Below are 19,844 nucleotides of genomic sequence, written 5' to 3'. Positions count from 1 at the left end.
AGCGTCGGCGGCGTTATCTTTATGGTTCAGTCTGTGGTTAAAGAATTTTTGGACACCAATAACTTTGTCAAACTTACATGGACTTCTATAAGATATGACAAAACGTATCCAGAGCGAAATTTTGAAAATATTCAATTCATTCGAATTTTGATCCGAAGCTTGTGTATTACCAAAAGACAGTATCCAAAACAAAGTTTTTAATATTCTAATTTAAATTTTTCCGTATTTTACTGATGAATGGACTTAAATTCTTTAAAGTTAATGGATAAATAGTCTTGGGTTAATGTTTTTTACACATCAATTACTAGTCAAACCTTCATAGTGTTTTATGAAACTTAGGCAGAAGCCTTTCAATGATTAAGATGTCTGGAGCAAACATTACGGTACGGTGACCTATAGTTGTTAATGTGTGTGTCATTTTGGTCTTTTGTGGATAGTTGTCTCATTGGCAATCATACCACATCTTCTTTTTTTATATTTGAATTTTAGTATATTTCTGATAGTTTGACTTCGTTTTTTCAGTTAACGTTTACAGTCCGTCACTACTACAGCGCCACCTAATTAATTCCCCCTGCTATTGCTGCTGATAGAGCTTGACGACAACGGACGTTTCAAATCACCTGCTTTCCATCTGTGGGAATACATTTTGTTTGGAAATACTAAGGAACATTCAGTTGAAGTTTGGTATCATTTGGCTCAGAAGTTACAGAGGGGAGATTTTTTTTAAAGTTCACGACAACGAACGAATGCCAAGTGATGGCAAAATAAAATTAAGAAAGGAAATGGGGAATGTATCAAAGAGACAACAACCCGACCATAGAAAAAACAACAACATAAGGTCACCAACAGGTCTTCAATGTAACGAGAAATTCCCGCACCCGGAGGCGTCCTTCAGCTGGCCCCTAAACAAATATATACTAGTTCAGTGATAATGAACGCCATACTAATTTTCAAAAAGTTCGAATAGCCTTTTATGCTAAGTGGGCCAAAAAACTGTAGAGTATAAGATTGGGAATGTTTAGAAAGCTAATTGAGTGTGTAGTTTAAATAATACAATTACGGAACAAAGATAAAAGTAACTGAATTTGTTTTCGTTGATTGGAGTCATTTTTCGCATGATGTAACAAAAATACGGCTCAAAACATGTCGTTTGTATGATATATATATTATAAAGACATGTCAATATTGTTTAAATAGAAGTAGAGTGAGAGCACTTCTGCTAAAGTCATTATTTTGTATGTATGAACAAGGACAAGTGCGCAAAACATGTCGCTTGTTTGAATAGGAGAAGAGTGGAAGCATTACTGTCAATTTCAGATCTTTTTTATCAACAAGGAAAAAATAATGCTTAAATAACACATACATTTTACTCAAAATATAATTGTTACACACAGAGTTATCAGATAAGATGCTTGTTGCAGCGACTATTTACAAGAATTATTGCAATTGTGTGTCAACACACTTTAGATAGAACAAACATATTTATTAAATATTCAGAGCAACAGTTTTCGAAGTATGTTGCCCATGTAATCCAATAGCGGTTATTGTAACATAGATATTCATTCCACTGTAGAATTTAACTCGAAATGGGACATACATCACTAGAAAGTCGTTTGTCGTCTCCTGCCACTGTACAATATCCGCCCCATTCAAAGCTGTTCCTACAGACACTTCATAGTACATGGTAAATGCAGAGGTAAAATACGTATCCCAGTTTATGGTTAAAGTTCTGTTCTTCTCAGACATTGTGATTGACTTTGTTTCTAAACATATATAACATATTCTAATTACGTATTCATATACTGTTATTGTATTGTCATTACTATATGTTAAGAGCTCTTACGAGGAACATACTCAATGCATAAATTAAATGAAAGACTTCTATCATAAAGTTTGCAGCAAGCTAGATGTGTCTATCCACTATGTCAATCTCTAAATGGTCTTAAATCGCTCCGCATGTAATTCATGTCTTCATACTTATTATATTTTGTACCGATTATTTAATTGATTATTTCCTTTTTATTTAACATTTCTTAATAATATCTCAGATCATTGTTCTAGTATGCACTGGTTATTTTAAAGAACAAATTATTTTAGCTATGATTAAATATGTGGGAAATTTCTATATGTGATATATGTTTGTCTTCCTTTTGCATTGGAATTGCTTTGTTCATTTCTTAAAAATGTTTGTTTTGTTGGAATATAAGATGGTAACACATGTTGAAGATCACTAAATGTTCTCCAATTGTTTGTTTAGTTTAATTTAAAAAAATATAAAATCACGTACTTAAAGATACCAGCCTCATCATGCATTACAAAGGGATTAAGTCAATAACAATGTAAATGAGTATTGAAAACAACAAAACACTGAAAGAAATGAAAATAATGGACTTCATAGATGTGAATTCTGCGTCAATTAGTCTCTTGTGGAGAGTTCTCTCATTGGCAATCATACAATATCTTCTTTATTTATAATTACCAAGCATTTTTGCACAATTTTTACAATGTTATGAGTTTTGCATTGCTTCCTAGTACGCGAATGTCAAATACGTTTATATATACCCACGCGGAAAGACAAAGAGTTTTAAGTAATAAAACAATAACATACCTGATATTTGAGGATTTTTTGTTGACACAGAAATATTTGTTGATACAGGTTGACTTGATAGAAATGCATTATTAATTGCGGATACTCTGGCTACGTACTGTTCATCATGCAGTTCAAAACCAGTCATACTACAGTACATTACACCACCATGATCATAAAGAACTGTCTCTGATAATGAAACCGTCTTGTCTTGGTTTTCAAATTTAACCTTGAATATATAAGGTATAGTCTGTTATAATGCGACAAAAACGTCATTCTGTCAAGACTGTATAATTCACTATTTAGAATGTTTGCCTATAATAGTGAATATTTATAATTTAGTTCATCAAGATGATTTCATAAAAGGAAGGAATGTGACTTTTGAAAACCTCTGTGTAGTATAATTGGAAGTTTTCACATCTAAACATTACAAGTAAATTAAAAAGACGGCTTTATATAAGAATGATTTTCCTAATGTTTACTTGAAATCAATGAAATAGTTTAAGAGAAGTTAGAGAAGCAATTATATTGTAGAGAAGGAATGCAACTTGTACATAAATAGATATCGAATGTACCAGGATTATAATTTAGTACACCAGACGCGCGTTTCGTCTACATAAGACTCATCAGTGACGCTCATATCAAAATATTTATAAAGCCAAACAAGTAAAAAGTTGAAGAGCATTGAGGATCCAAAATTCCAAAAAGTTGTGCCAAATACGGCTAAGGTAATCTATGACTGGAATAAGAAAATCCTTAGTTTTTCGAAAATTTCAAAGTTTGGTAAACAGGATATTTATAAAAATGACCACATTATTGATATTCATGTCAACACCGAAGTGTTGACTACTGGGCTGGTGATACCCTCGGGGACGAAACGTCCACCAGCAGTGCATTTAATTCGAACAAAATAAACGTATCACTATTGATGTATGTAGAATTTTTTTTTGAATACGTAACTGAACAGGGGAATAATACTGTTACCTTTATTTACTTAGTCATGAACAAAGAGTTGTGGCTGTATGATGTCTTGAGTAATTATGAAAGAAACAATGTCTGGCTATGTCAACCTCAAAATTCACGGTATCAAGAAAAAAATAGAAGTGCAAACATTTTCTAAAAATTTCAAAGCGATTGAAATACTGATTTAGAATTAATACTTGTACGAAAACACGATGATAAATTACTTTTACTTCCACAATTATCTTTAATTGTTTAATTCGATTGTATGGGAATAAACATATCGTTTTCATGCACACGAGTATTTTTTATAGAATTTTTACGCAGAAATCTTTAGGAAATGATGATTAAAAAAGTAACTACATTTAAAACTGGGGATGATCATCAAAATAAGATAGTGTATAAAATATTAGAAAATCGTGGCCGACAGTGATGATGTAACTGAAATTTAATTTAAAAAAAAATCTACTTACAAGAAATGAATCTAAGCCTGATTTATCTTCAAAGCCCATCCACTTTAACCGCACAGTAGAGGTGTTTCCATGGAAGTTGGATTGACTTTTATATTCCGTAATAGGTTGGTCAAGAATTTGAACTTGAACATTCTGTATAGATGGAGGACTGTCTGATATTGTAACTCCATTTGATGATTTCTTTGAGTGTAAGCCTGCCTTATTTTGACATCGTAGTGTTACATAGACCGTCTTTGATGATATTAAACTATGGTCAAATACTTTGGACGCAGATGACAGTTGAGACGATATTCGGACAAACGCTTGAACCTCATTACCAAATTCACTAAAACCTATGACAGAATAAGATTTAAATTTTACGGTGCAGAACTAATATTTCTTAGAACGATAAAATGCTTTAATGTTGTTCATGTCTGTGTCATTTTGTCTCATTGGCAATCATACCACATCTTCTTTTTTTATATTTAATGTTTGCATTTAATAATTCCGATTGTACATTTTACATAGTTTATTGTACAAAAAAGTTTTTCTGCCGCTGCCTCAATTGAATCTATGATTTAACACGTGTGCAAAACTATTTACACTAAAAAAGAAATTAAAATAACAGAAATATTTTTATATATATATAAGTAATAGTTACAGACAATGTGCAGCAAAATTCAATTTATAATAATAAAAACAAAACAAAATTGACTACATTTACTATTGTTAATATTTGTCGGAATTACCACTCATGCTTATAAAATAGATAAAAATAAAATATAAGTATTATGAAGCAGAAAAACTTACCAATAGCCCATTCACAATACGATAATCCAGACTCCAAATCTTCTACCAGCCAGTTAGCGATGATTTCATCTGTGGTTTGACTGTCTATGTCATAACCTATATTATATCAACATAATATCAGGACTGATTCAAACATGTATTGACTAGTCGCATTAAATCTACACTTCTGGCTTAGTAACAATGTACTTTTTTCTTATTATTTTATTACTTTGTGTTTAAGATTACTATTTCATGCAGTTATGAGAAATCTCAATGTTTTTAATAAATAACATAAGAAACATTTGCAAATATATTTGGTATTTGATAGATTCAAATACAGAAGAAACAAACATAATAATTGTTAAGTTATCAAAAACATAACATTATCAAAGCGACAGATCATAACACATGTTCAAATCTCGCTAATCGATTCCCCAACGTTGTTTTATTTTTTAGATTCTTGGAACTTCAGGGTTTCACTCAAAATGTTGTACCGACTATAAGATAGACCTTGCTTCCTGTAGTAGCAAGTCAAAATTGACCCGGCTTAGTAACTCGTGTGCCGTATTTTAATTCATTTATCAAATTCAAAGTTACTGTTGATAGCTGCATTGTACATGTTTGTATTGTATGTTATACTTTAATGACATTTGGAATAGATCAAGCCTATCAACTTTTGTGTATGTACCAAATCAGATACGTCAGAGGTTTATATGTGGCAATATTCAATCTCATAAATCCATTGAGTAGATGCAAATCAAGGTAGCAAACAAAAACCAAGGGAGTTGCATTAGCTTAAAAAGTAGCTTAACCCAGTATATCGACAGTGTAGGCATTTTCTAAGCTTGCATCACTTGCCATGATAAGTCCCCACTCCCACACAATGTTACGGTCATCTATAGACTATTCAGATACATAAAGGTCTAAGACTCTGAATACCAAGTCTGACAATATCCGCTAAAAACATATATGTGTCGATCGTTGTTGTTTGACTTTGCGCAGACAACTGATGCGTGTCATTGGTATGAAAAAAAGTAGAAATATTAAAATACTGAAAATTTAAAAAGGAAAGTCCAAAATCAAATGGCAAAATCAAAAGTCCAAACGGATCAAACGAATGGATAACAACTGTCATATTCCTGACTTGGTACAGGCATTTTCTTATGTAGAAAATGGTGGATTGAACCTGGTTTTATAGCTAGCTAAACCTCTCGTTTGTATGACAGTCGCATCAAATTCCATTACATTTCAATTCATATCATGTTCTCCTTTAGTACGAAATGCATCAAATAGGTCAAATTCCTTTCCTCAACTAATTAGAGGACCTGTATATCTGATTGTCTGAGAAGTTATCGTGCAACTATTGATGTTATGAGCAAGGCGCCGATCATTTGTTGTTTGTAGAACTGTTTTGATTTTGATTTGAATATATGATTTAATTTTAAATTTCTAACACACCAAACAACATCTGATAACGAAGAAAAAATAAAGCTAAAGATTCGATTTCACATTACAGGAGAAATACTAAGAGATTAAGTTTTAAGTTTATAATGTCATAGATAATAGTAGTTTTCCTTTTTTGCTATAATTAAAAAAAAGATCCATAAATTGGATGAACTGTCTGTGCCTTACTAATAAAACTGATTATCTTGTTTACCTACCAATTCCGTCATAAACGAATTCTATATCAGGAGGTGTCAGGTCAATATAAAGGGCGTCTGCTGTGGCTACTGCCGACAACCTAGCACCATTGATTGAAACAACTGTTATGTGAACTGTAGACGTGTGTGCTAATGTAATATTATAATTGCTGGCGAATGTGTTTAGCCCCACGCTTGTATATCGCTGTATTTCTGTGCTTCCCTCTTTGTAACCTTTCAAATAATGCAAATTTCTATAATTATGCATAAAAAGGGACATCATATTGTGTTTTTGGTTAGATTTCCCACAAAAAACTTCATTTCATATTCTTTTAATTTACAGCTTTGTACTTTTTATACTTTGCATAGGCGAACACAGAGGCCTCTTTAGGCCATTCCCTTCCCTTTGTTGGGAAACATGGTTTATTATATAGGGAATCCCTTAAACATGATTGTGAGGCCCTTTTATGTCATTCGGTGCCCCCCCCCCCTGCCCCCTTCCACTTTTAAAAAAATCTGGATCCGCCACTGCTTTGTATTTATTTTCAAACTGTTATGTTCAAAGACAAGTAACGAGTCGGATCAAGCCTGGTGTAACAAATTATAAGCCTTCTATTGTTTCATGAAATATTAAATTCATTAAAATATCTTGCACTGTTTGATGCCATAAGTGAATTATATAATGCGTACAAGTAATATATTATGTTAAAAAAATATTACTTGCTAGTTACTATATATAAAACATGTCCAATTTTGGCTTCCATTGTTAAGACCTAGCATAATTTGGTTAATATTTAGTTTTATAAGAAATACAACTTACCAATAGCCCAGAGATATTCAACAATAGGACTTTCCTCATCGATAAATTGCCATGAGGCATGTATTGATGACCATTCGTGTAGCCAAATTGCGTGAGATAAAACCGGGTAAGAGTTAATCTCTACATCAAATAATTCAGCCATAGAAATCTGAATATTATCGAGTAAAATGCCTGTGGTGTCGTCCATGCTTCCAAATGAAATATTAACATTTGAATTCTTAGCAGTAAAGAAAAATGTATGAGAATGCCAGGATACTTCAATGTCAGAACCATGTTTGTCTTGTTTTTGGTACAGAAGAAACACATGTCTTTCATTTCCAAATTCAATATAACCTTCTTTAGTAGAACGCACTGAATCTTCAAAGGGGACATGAGCAGTAAATAATTTAATGCTATAAGTGTTGTCTATTTGTAAATTAAATAATGTTTGCAATACACTTCCTCTGAGAAATAAAAATGATCGACCATCCATAGCAATAGATTTTGATGAACCCAGGACGCAAATACAATCCTCATCGGAAAAATTCCAGTGATATGGTTTTGTATATCCACAAATATTAGCTGCGGAAATGTTTGAAATGTCTACAAAATTATTATCACTGTCTTCAAATGATGGGTTCTTTATTATACTGTTTTCAGTGAAAATCCGCTTTACCGGTTTTGGTGGGGTTTCATCAATTGTGACACCATCCGATGTTGCAATGTCCGATACATGGCCAACAAAATCAACAGCATATACCTTGCTTACTACCTTAGAACCTAGAATATAAAAAGAATTAACAAGACAATAATTTTAACATTTTGCATCATTTATCATCTAAACTATTAAGTCGAAGAACTCACTTGGTTTGTCGCTTCTCTTTAGCTTTCTTTCATAATACATTTATCATCATTTCTGTGTGTCCTAAAGATATCATTCATAGTTGCATTTGTTACCTTCGCTTATAATTATTCAGTTTTGGTTATTTTTGGAAGAAAAATGAAAATAATGACGTCCAAATATTGTTTACGCATTGGACGGACTTTTAAGTCACAGAAAAGACTTCCGTTTAGGACTGTTTTTAAAATTACACATAATTTTTATAAGTACTTTTTTCTGTATACTATGATCCTTTAAAAACTATAAATAAAGTGTATTTGCTATTTATTATCAAATCCAAAATTACTATCCGCGGCTGTCACTGGTATATTGTATAGATCCTGTCACCAAGTACCTATTAAATTTGATACCTTTTCTGAAATTCTCCAGTCATAAAATCTTTTACAAAAACTCATCCTAGATTACATTTACAGGTGCATTTCTAAGAAATTCTAAGTTGGTTTCACGTAACATTTCAATCGTCATATATCAAAGCATGTATTTATAATTTTCTTGCAAATATAATTTAATCTTGAAGACTTTTATTGGACACACACAATGAAAATGAGCAAAATCAAAAACTTCGCATCTCTAATAAATTTATTTTCCAAGTCGTTTTTAACATTTTTTTAGTTCAAAGGTTACTGACTTTTTTTCGTTTTTAATTATCACATGCAATTCCTTTGGTTTTTGTAATTTATCGTCTTAATCGTTTTATGAGATTTGATCATTGATAGACGTATGTTACTGTACACTATTGGTTACCTGAGTGTATCATAGACGAGTTGATAGATTTGGATACTGATCTTTGAATACCAACATTTTGAAAAGGTACCACATCACATTCAGTATCGGTGATTTCACTTTGAACGCACCAGTAATACTTCTGAATACCAGAGTCATGATCTACAAAACCACTCCAGGATGCTCCAACGACATGTGAACTGTTTTGAAAATCAATTTCCCTATGTCCTACAGAATATGAAAATGCTTATGAAAAACTGTCTATAGAGTACGATTAAGAATTTAATATTAAAAGTGCGAATCGTGAAACATTTGGTTCTTTATCAAATAAAATTGAGAATGGAAATGGGGAATGTGTCAAAGAGACAACAACCCGACCAAAGAAAAAAACAAAAAACAACAGCAGAAGGTCACCAACAGGTCGTCAATGTAGCAAGAAATTCCTGCACCGGAAGCGTCCTTCAGCTGGCCCCTAAACAAATATATACTAGTTCAGTGATAATGAACGCCATACTAATTTCCAAATTGTACACAAGCAACTAAAATTAAAATAAAACAAGACAAACAAAGGCCAGCCAATGTAGAAAAGTAAACGCAAAACAATACACACATTAAAATTCAGTTCAAGAGTAGTCTGAGTCTGATTTCAGAAGATGTAACCAAAGAAAATAAACAAAATGACAATAATACATAAATAAAAACAGACTACTAGCAGTTAACTGACATGCCAGCTCCAGACTTCAATAAAACTGACTGAAAGATTATGATTTCATCATATTAACATCAGGCACAATCCTTCCCGTTAGGGGTTTAGTATCATACCATCATAACATATATGAGAAGAACATAACCCGTGTCATGCCAACAACTGTTTTTTTAATAAATGTGTTTAATCCCGATGCAAAGACCCTACAAGTGAATCAATATTAACGCCAAAATATGCAATCTTTAATGACCTGACAACAGTATCGTAACTATATACCTTCTTAATAAGTCTATTCAAAGATTTTGTTAGTTTCTGAGGTGAATACTGACACATTTGTGCTTTATAAAGAATATTTCCATAAAAACTGGATGTGAAATACCTGAACGTATAAGAAGTCTGCATGTTGAGCTATATTTACGAATGATGTCCTAATAACGATGATAAAATTTAGTAAATGTTTTGACTAGTTTGTGATATCGAAAACCCTGGTGTAATAAGTTTTCAGTAATACATAAATACCTCTAGTTAAAATCTAAAACAGTGTAACATACACTAGCGAATCGTACAAGTTGCGATACATTAACACCGTAAGATGGTGACAAGGGAACTTAACCATTTACAAATTAATAATTAACGATAGGAAATGAAAAATCATCTCTTTTATCATAAATTTAAGTATTCAGCTTTCCGTTAGTGATATAGATATCAAGATCGAGGACAGGGCAGTGTTCATTGATAGTATTAGCTTTATTTAAAGTAAGTTCAACAGCATTTTGATAACTCATTATTTTTAAGTTAATATGCAGATCTTATTATGAAAATTAAAATAAAAGGTTTATGAAATGAAGCCTTTTTTAAAACTAGTTTGCACTTTTATATTCACATTCTAATCGTCTTCAAATGCATAATTGTTTTATTGCAGTAATAGATGAATAAACTTACCGATGCCGTCATGTACAACTCCGATTAATGGTTTATCTATATCTACAGTAAACCCATCTGATGACAGTGTCACGTGTTGTCCAGCATAACTGTAACCAACCACATTAGAATAATACCAAACACCGGGTAATAGGGGCACTCGGCTGATATTAACCGTTGATACTGATCCGTGGATATCTATTTCAACTTTGTGTATGTCATGACCTGGAAGAAATGTATATGCTGGATACACAACAATAACTCACAATGACCAGGACATGTATATACAATATTACTAGTACAAAATAGGGACATACAAAATAATTTCGAAACTCTATTATGAAAAGAATGCTCTAAGTTTAGTAAAATGAAGAAACAAACGTAACAATATAGTAAAGGTAGGTGGTTCGAGTTGTAAAAAGTAAAATGGCAAAAATACAGAACTCCGATGAAAATTCTAAACGGAAAGTTCCTAAGCGAATGGCAAAAGCAAAAGCTCAACCACATCAAACAAATGGATATCAGCTGTTATATTTCTAAACTGTTAATTCAATGTCACCCTAGATGTTTTCAAAATAAATGATCTCTAAACATATATTTTTTATGTTGTATTATGCTTTTAAACTGTTAAAGCAAAGTTCTGTTTACAAAACGTAAACTCTTCTCCCGATCTCCTTATAATTATTTACACAGAGTTCTCTTTGTTGGTTGAAAAGATCTGACGATAGAGATGAAGATTGTATCTACTAGTAATTTGGAAAAGAGCATCAAGTTATACAAATGTGTGTTCCCAGCTAGATTACCCAAATGCGTAGCACTTCAATGTGTTACTTAAAAACAAGTATGAACCATTGATCATGTAACTGAAATGAATTCGGATCTATTGCCAATTTAAACTGCTGGAAAATAAAGATGGTAAAGTCAGTAGAAACCCAAAATTGATAACGATTATATTCCTGGTCTTATATATGGTTGAAACCTTTAAATAAATTCGACCACAAAGTGTTACTTGAAAGCAACATTTTTTTTTTCAATATTTAAAAACGTTTTATTGGAATAAAGGCATTTGACACATTTTTCACGTGTTGTAAAACCCTTCAATTATAAGATTTTTTTTATATCTGGTCAAATTTAGAGCTCAGTGTTGTGTGAATAACGTCATGGCCTATGTAAAATTAATGCTGACGTTGGTCATTTATAAAGCTAGGACAGTGGTCACATTCATTGACAATGTGACAGCCAAGTGATGCATTCACTAAAATGAGTGCATATGATCGTCATACTAGGATAAATCGTTAGTGGATTAAATATTCATTAAATATTTAATACACATTATAAATAAAACCACAACATTTTTCCAAGTACAAAATTGGCCACAAAAGATGCCGAAAAGAGATGATAATTTGTTTATCATTTAAGATGTTATACAGTGCAATTAAAAACAATTTGTTTCGAATGAAATGCACTTTTAAACATACATTATTGTAAATAACATGGTTAAACAAAATCAACAGTAGTAAACCGTTGTTCAAAGCTATTAAATATAGAACATACCACCCGGGTAAGTACTTAAATAAACATGAAACTTCTCTATAACAGTGGTGGCCTTTATAAATGCTTCATGCCATGAAACAGAAAAAAGCCCGCCTCGTAGCATATGATCAACATCCTTCTTCCAGTAGCCAGGAAAATGTTCCAGTACCTAAAATATTTACATACTCTATTTCAAAATTCATGTCTTTGTCTTTATGCGCTCAAACGAACATACAATGTAAATTTCCCTGATAAAAAAAATTGTATAGAAGGTACCGTATAACGTTTTAAATGTATGTATTTCAAACTAGTAAAGCTAAGTCTGCCTCATATCTTGACTAACATGTAGAAATTGACAATGAGAGTCAGTTGAAAATATATTCCCGGGCTTGTTTTTCCTTTCATGTTTTCCTTTATAGATGATTGCTGCTCACAAGGAAGCTATTAAACCAAGAGTTAAAAATGATGAAGTTAAAAACGCCCCTTCGTAATTTTACGGACGCCATCACGAGTTAGTTGAGCTTTATGGAATAACCTTTTCACAGATGATTTCGGATACACCAGTACAATCCCCTTCCTTTTCTTTAATGCGACCTTCCGAAGCAGACTATTCACCCAGGTTGTAATAACATGAGCTACACGACGGGTGGAGCAGGATCTACTTACCCTTCTGGAGCACCGGAGATCACACCGGGTTTTGTGGTGTTCATTTTGCTTGGTCTTTAGCTTTCTCTTTTGTGTTTTGCATACTATTTTTGCTGGTTTGTATTTTTCTTTTTTAACTATGACATTGTCAGTTTTTTTTTCGATCTATGAATTTGACTGTCCTTCTGGTAACTTCAGCCCCTCTAGTTAAGGCACTTCTGGGTAACTAACCTTATTATTCTCCTTGCATCTCCTTTGTTAATATTGTTCATTTGTGTTCCATCGAAAATTATGTTTTTACAACTATTCTTTCGCATTTTGGCAAATAATAATAAAAAAAAGCGTCATGAAAATAAAATAATGCAACCAATTATATGAATTATTTTTTTTCATTTTTTGTTATGAACAAATAAATATTACATATACTGTTTTTAGATTTGAAAACGGAGTATTTTCTTTAACAGTCAGGTGGAATATTGATATGTTGGTAATCTGGTGGGAATTCACATTAAGTCTTTTGTGGCAACGTTATAAAGATTTAATTGCAACATTCGATATGTTCCTCACCCCCGCGCCAACAAAGTTCGTTGTCGTCAGAGGTTTTGACATAACTGTTACACCATCAGATTGAAAGTCAGCAAAAGTGTTGCTGTCATACCATGCTCTGACAAAGAATGAGTATCTCTGGAAGTCACTCAAAACTTTTCCTGAAATAAAAAAAAACCATATTTTATTCAAAATTTCCATTTGAACTGTATACTGTGGAGTCATTAATACTCGTTGGATACCAATTACTGTGGACTACGTGGGAACTGGCAGATCACTAATTTGAATGTTCATAGAATTAGAAACGTTTTCAAGAAATGCAGGTAGTCTTTGGTAAAACATTGACATCAAATATCCATCAAAATGAGTTTTTCTCAATCCACAAAAAATGGTACCAACTAAAATAAATGAATCCACAATACTGCTGTCACTACTGACCGACTCTGTAATAAACATAACAATTTGAAATATATTAATGTTTTTGTCAGATTTATTGTAAATGGTATAGAGTGGATATCAAACTGTATGGTATTCTTACATATTTTAGGTGAAAATGATTGATTGAGATAGACAAATGCAATTTTAAACAACCAGAATAATCTAGTTATAATGTTTCATGCTATTTGTCTAACTATATATATCCTTTATCCTACTGTTTTAAATAAAGTTATAATGGGTTTCATAGGCATTTTTTTCAGTAAATGAAGCCGACTACTATTATTTGGGAATTCTAAAAGGAAAGTATAAATCGTATATGCTGTTGGTAGGACTTTAAAAAAATGTTAATAGTTTTGCAACATTTCTTTAACAGAAATTATGCACATTCTTTATCATCTGATAGTTTAACAGTAATACTATTATGTAATCTTAAATTCTTCTCTGTAATTGCTCTCTTTATTTGAAACTTACGAGTTATTTCCGTGCATATTTTGACATATTTAAAATCATATTCTTTGCAAGTTGTTGAGTTTTGATTTCATAGTGAAACAACAATTTACTTACATATACAAAAGAAGATGTATTATGATTGCCAATGAGAAAAATCTCCACAAGAGACCAAAATGACACAGCAATTAACAACTATAGGTCGCCGTACGGCCTTCAACAATAAGCAAAGCCCATACCGCATATTCAGCTATAAAAGGCCCCAAAATGTCACTGTAAAACAATTCAAACGAGAAAACTAACGGCCTTATTTATATATAATCAAAGTGATGGATATCACTCATGGAAAGATTAGAACAGTAGTTTGAATTATTTCATATTAAGGTATGGTGGGGAAAAATGAACATTTATAAAGCACTATTGCTGAAAATTGCATTTACAGCAGGTCTTTAGAAGGAAACTTGCTTTTCCAGTATGAGGATAAAATGAGCTTAAATTAAATAATATGGGTCTCTAAATTTGCACAATTTTATTTAAACTGCAGTTTATATCTAATCGAAATTATGTTGCCGGTTCTGAACATGTTTCAAAAAAACAAAAAAATGCAAAAATTCTTCTAGTAAATGTTACCAAATATCCTTGTAAGACATAAATTTAGACCAACAGCTAAAAGCGTTAAAATGCCAACAAAAATAATCTAAAAATGTTGTTTTGGGGTATTTTGTAAGTTGAAACAGAGGTTATATGTCAATGAAAATTAAAAGGTTTTAGAGTACCTTTTGATCAAATTTTAATGTATTTTTCAACACAGGGCATTTTCAATTTTATTTTTCAACGTAAACTAATTAAAAAACTAATGTTATTGAAATGTGGATTCTTTCTTGATTGCAAAAATATATATTTACTTCTAATAAAAATTCAAATGACAAAAATAGATATAATGATTGATGGGAAATAAACTAATAAACAATGTTTTTTTTAAATTAAAATTTATAAATTTTAAAACTGTTTCAAGCCAATTCCTGATAAAAAAGTGAACTAATCTAAATTGTCGATTAATTACAGATGATTATTGGAAATTTATCAAGTAAATTATAGGCCATACTTGAATACCTTTTATATATTCATATTTATAATCATATTTTATTTTTTATAAATCTTGCTAATTCATTAGTCATTTATCTTTCAGATATAATTTACAGAATTACTTTATGTAATGTAGATCAAAAGTAATTGGCAATAAATAAATCTATCATCCTTATAAATATCAAACAAATAATACACACATTTGTGTAATCAATTATGAGGTCAAATACTTGTGTATTAAGAATTAGATACATATTGGAGTGGTCTGTACAATTATGTAAGACTGATGTAGATAGGTAATGTGGTCAATTTGATTGGCAGTTTAGGAGGTGGGGCATTGTAGTTAAAAGTTCACCTTGGCTCTGATTGTTTAGTGATAATGACAGTTGTAAATCATACTAGTTGAATCAATACCCACTTACCTAATCAAAATATTTTTAAAAAAGCCTGCACATCAACACACATTAATGACATACATTCTTGAATGAACTGCTCCAATAATATACCCAGTTTTTTTCAGTTTATTTGTGTATTATGTGCACATACATGAGAACTATAGGGAACTATATTTTAGTGTGAATACATTTAGTAACAGTAGCTAACCTGTCCTGTTGTTAGGGAGGGTGGTGCCTAAGTAAAGATTTAGAACAAGTTCTAATCTTTCCAAAAAATGAACGAAAAAAAATATGTAACACATAAACAAAAGACAATCACTGAATTACAGGCTTCCGACAGACTTTTGAAATCAGATTGAACAAGGGAATAGTAACTCCGGATATCGTCTTGATTGTTGATTAGCTGTACTTTTATTTGTTGAGAATTTTAAACATAAAAACTTCTTTTCAGTCCATGAAAAATTGTTACTCACGAAAATGAAATGTATTCACAGTCATCTATATTAACTGATATCAAATTTCAACAAAAAGGTCGAATTAACATATGATTAACTAATGTACAACTACCTCTAGGTAAAGTGTAGATAGCATAATCTATCTGACCGCAAGGATGCCAAACATTTTCCTTTGTGCTGTCAATTATCCCTTCTGGTTCATTAGAGTCTGTTATCCCTACGCTCCACTCATACCTAAAGGCAACATACAATTTAGTTGTTTATATTTTTCAATTGACTTATTAAAAAAGGTATATTTACATCATGTACATTGTATGGCAATTATATCATATTTGCAAATTTCTTTCAATTCATTTCATCGACTCAAGTAACACAAAAACACCTAATCATAGTGTATCAATTTTGTCTTGTTAATTTATTGTCTCAAAAATTATACTAGTATTTGCCATGTAATGCAAGTACACTTTCAGTTTGACGGTTTCTCCTCATTAGCACCAGGTTTCCTTATGTTTTTAAAAGGTTAAAATCCAAATATTATGTGTCAAATTCATGAACATATTCAAGAAATATTACTAATATTTTAAAGCATTTTAATCAAGAAATTAAATAACTATCTAATACATAATAGGCAAATGAAAAGAAACAAAAGAGAAATATAAGGTTGTAAATCAAGAAGGCTAATTATATTTCTAGTTTGTTGAATAGCTATATGCTTGCAATTTTATCGATCCTTTTTTAATACATAATTTATGATATAATCATCCAATAAATAAGATCGAGGAATTCACAAGTAGGTATCACTTATAATCATATGTATTATTCAATCAAATATATTTTCATATCACATTTAACCTGACGCTATAAAATATCTCATTTATATTAAGTCTTCATGAAAACCTTATGTACGTACCATTGTGGTAATAAACCCTGAATTTGAACTATTCTCCATCTAGCTGCTAGTGCGTCATGTGAAGGTGTAAAGTTAATATCTTCTGATTCCCCTTGTTGTAAATCAGTCAGGTCATATATAGCGATAAAGGTGTTTGTATTATCTGAAAATTGTTAATCATGTTCACGTTTACTAATATTAAACTTTTTAAGAGACGACAATTTAACTAATAATCTATTTCGTAAAATATCAAAACAGATTTAAAATTCAAACTTGAGAGCAATAATTCTGATATAAGACGTAAAATTTAATCTGAAAACATTAATCGAAACCCAGAAAATAACTTTCTATTTTAAGTTAGACTGTAACGTAATGTCTTGATCGCCGTCAACTTTGGATTTTGATAATTATACCGGTTTAAACTAAACAGTGCTGTTCATTTGAATGTATAATTACACAGTCTCTATTTAACCTTTGTCAACTTTGTAATTTTAGAAATTGTATTGTGCAAACCGGACAGCGCTATATTTATTCATCATGTTCATTTGCGATCTATAAATACGCAGACTCCGTGATAATTACTATTTAACTTCATTAACTTCTTGAAATCTTAGAATGATGTCGGCAAAATCGCACATTGTTAAACATTTGCATATATAGGTAGTCTCATTTTTTACAACTCAACCTTCGTTAACTTTGAAATGTTAGAATGATTCATCTTTCGTTATATATATACAAATACACCAATATATAACTCATTTACTATGTGTACTGTCTACACATATTGATTCTTCAATTGGACATCTTTGATCTTTTGGTGCACATACACAATGTCCTAGGCATGTATTAGAAGAACAACGTCTTATCAGTTCTAGCGAGCCACCAGGAATCAAACGGAATTGGTTATGAATCATATCACTCTGAAGTCCAACCTGTATACAATAAATAAACACTATCCATAAATGTTTGGAGGTAGGCATTTTTCATAATCAAACGATGTTTATATTATGTAGCGATATGCATATTTGGCTGTAGTTGTACACTCAAATACAACATCACACATACTTCTTGTTAGGGTCAAAAGTACAGGTTTACTTATAAACGCAAAATACAAAAATTTCAAAGTAATTATACATTTTAGCTAGCTTTGTCTTTTTCAGAAGTAGAAAACAAATGAATCTCCTGGTTAACAAATATTTACGTCGAAGGGTATGATGCCAAGGCTTTAATTGTCACCTCAAATGTTTGGGATTTAACACCCAACATATATATAAGTAATGAGCAAATTAATGAAATCATTTAAATACTATGAGTCAACGTAAAACAAAACTATCAGTAAATCATCAAACAATTGTTACAATTTGTTCCAATGTGATAGTTTAGATTGTACTATATGTAAAAACATCAGTTCCTTTGGACAACAAAAATTAAACAATTTTTTTTACGGGTCGTTACGGTGATGTGCACGTTTGTTGGTAATGTTGTTTTAAACATCAAAACGAATTGAGAACAATTTCATGTTGAGGATAGAAAAAATAGAACTTGAGCATTTATCCATTTCCGTTTATTAACTAATAATGCTGCAACTCAGCAGGAGGCACACAGGGATCTTCCACCTAAGGCAAATAATCTTAGCTGTATTTAGCAGAAACTTTTGACATTTTGGGTCTGCAATGCTCTTCATAAGTGTACTTTATGTAGTCTTTAGATCAGTGCGGCACTGATAAGTCAAAACGTGCGTCTGGTGAACAAATTTAAAGCACACTAGCTTTGGTTTTTTTTCCCTGTACCACTTAGGTGACTTTGTGTCATTTTGTATGTCGATATTTTACCCTCGATAAATAAAGTCTTACTTCATTAAATGCCCAAACACTGATGAACACATATTCATAGTCAGTTAATTTGGTTGTATCTACTTCAAAAGTCTGTACTTTCCCCTCGTCTCCCTTATCTACGCCATCACCATTGTGTTGAAATTTCTTTGGTTTATTATCCTACAAACATACATCTACACATACCGCAAGTGAAAGGTTAATGAATGCTCATGAAACGACAGGCGTTTACAATAGGGCTTCATAACATTAAGATATAAGAAACTAATAGTAGCTTATTTTATTTGCTTGTAAATCTTTCCTAGAGTCAAATTCACATATGCAATACTATTGTATTGAATGTTTATAACTGCTATTTTGGGGCTATCGCATGTGTTTATTATTCTCTTAGGAGGAATAAAACATGGAAATGCCTTCCGTAGATAGTATGATGGGTAAAGTAAGTAATATATATTCCTTTAGCAATCTGACAAAGTAAAAAAAATTCACTTACCATCGAAGAAAATTTTCTAGTAAGGGATGAGGCCAGGTACACCCTCAAAAACATCAACTACTCGTATATATACACGTTTATATTATCAGCTTCAGTAAGATATTTCAAAAGTTTTTTAGGGAGTAAAGGTGAATGTTGAAATTGCAGTGAATATCTTGATGTAAACAATATAAAATCTTACACTATTAAGATCATCCAGCATATATCTACTACCAACCGATACCATATAATAGTCTATACCAGAATGAAGATCAGAGAAACCTATCCATGCCAACCACAATTTGAATGTTGACCACTTCATCCACCAACCATCAACATGGCGATTTAATTTAGCAGCATGGTCCGTTTCAATAGCAAACGTTCCTTCAAAATATAAAATGTGTTATGATACTGAAGATACTTGAATCCCCAAAATATAAATATTTTAACTATTCCCGGCAAACCAATTTATCATCTACAGTATTTTTGTTGGTCCTATAGACAATGGCGATCAATAAAGGCAACAATAGTATATATATACCGCTGATCGAAACTCATAAATCGATTGAACAAACCAATCCGGGATCAAGCTTTTTTTCATTGCAAAATGTTTAATCAAAATGACTAT

The 19,844-nt window shown here is 31.5% G+C and overlaps 1 protein-coding gene across 1 annotated transcript in view; it reads right to left on the bottom strand.

The window, feature by feature from the left end:
• Nucleotides 1–1,378: 1,378 nt before the first annotated feature.
• The window catches only part of LOC134692410 (uncharacterized), a 29,852-nt gene continuing 11,386 nt past the window's right edge, over nt 1,379–19,844 (bottom strand). Inside the window, exons 16-30 of the mRNA XM_063552859.1 lie at nt 19,419–19,600; nt 18,766–18,906; nt 17,676–17,844; nt 16,934–17,075; nt 16,136–16,257; nt 13,224–13,363; nt 12,033–12,180; nt 10,500–10,703; nt 8,873–9,079; nt 7,249–8,007; nt 6,450–6,662; nt 4,810–4,905; nt 4,021–4,352; nt 2,609–2,816; nt 1,379–1,763 (exon numbers count right to left, since the gene is read on the bottom strand). Coding sequence (XP_063408929.1) covers nt 1,486–1,763; nt 2,609–2,816; nt 4,021–4,352; nt 4,810–4,905; nt 6,450–6,662; nt 7,249–8,007; nt 8,873–9,079; nt 10,500–10,703; nt 12,033–12,180; nt 13,224–13,363; nt 16,136–16,257; nt 16,934–17,075; nt 17,676–17,844; nt 18,766–18,906; nt 19,419–19,600 — 3,341 coding nt within the window. The 3' untranslated portion in view covers nt 1,379–1,485. The remainder of the gene's footprint in view (nt 1,764–2,608; nt 2,817–4,020; nt 4,353–4,809; nt 4,906–6,449; nt 6,663–7,248; nt 8,008–8,872; nt 9,080–10,499; nt 10,704–12,032; nt 12,181–13,223; nt 13,364–16,135; nt 16,258–16,933; nt 17,076–17,675; nt 17,845–18,765; nt 18,907–19,418; nt 19,601–19,844) is intronic.

This window comes from Mytilus trossulus, chromosome 12 (genome assembly GCF_036588685.1).
Source record: "Mytilus trossulus isolate FHL-02 chromosome 12, PNRI_Mtr1.1.1.hap1, whole genome shotgun sequence".
Lineage (NCBI taxonomy): Eukaryota > Metazoa > Mollusca > Bivalvia > Mytilida > Mytilidae > Mytilus > Mytilus trossulus.
This window is presented reverse-complemented; position numbering and strand designations above follow the sequence as displayed.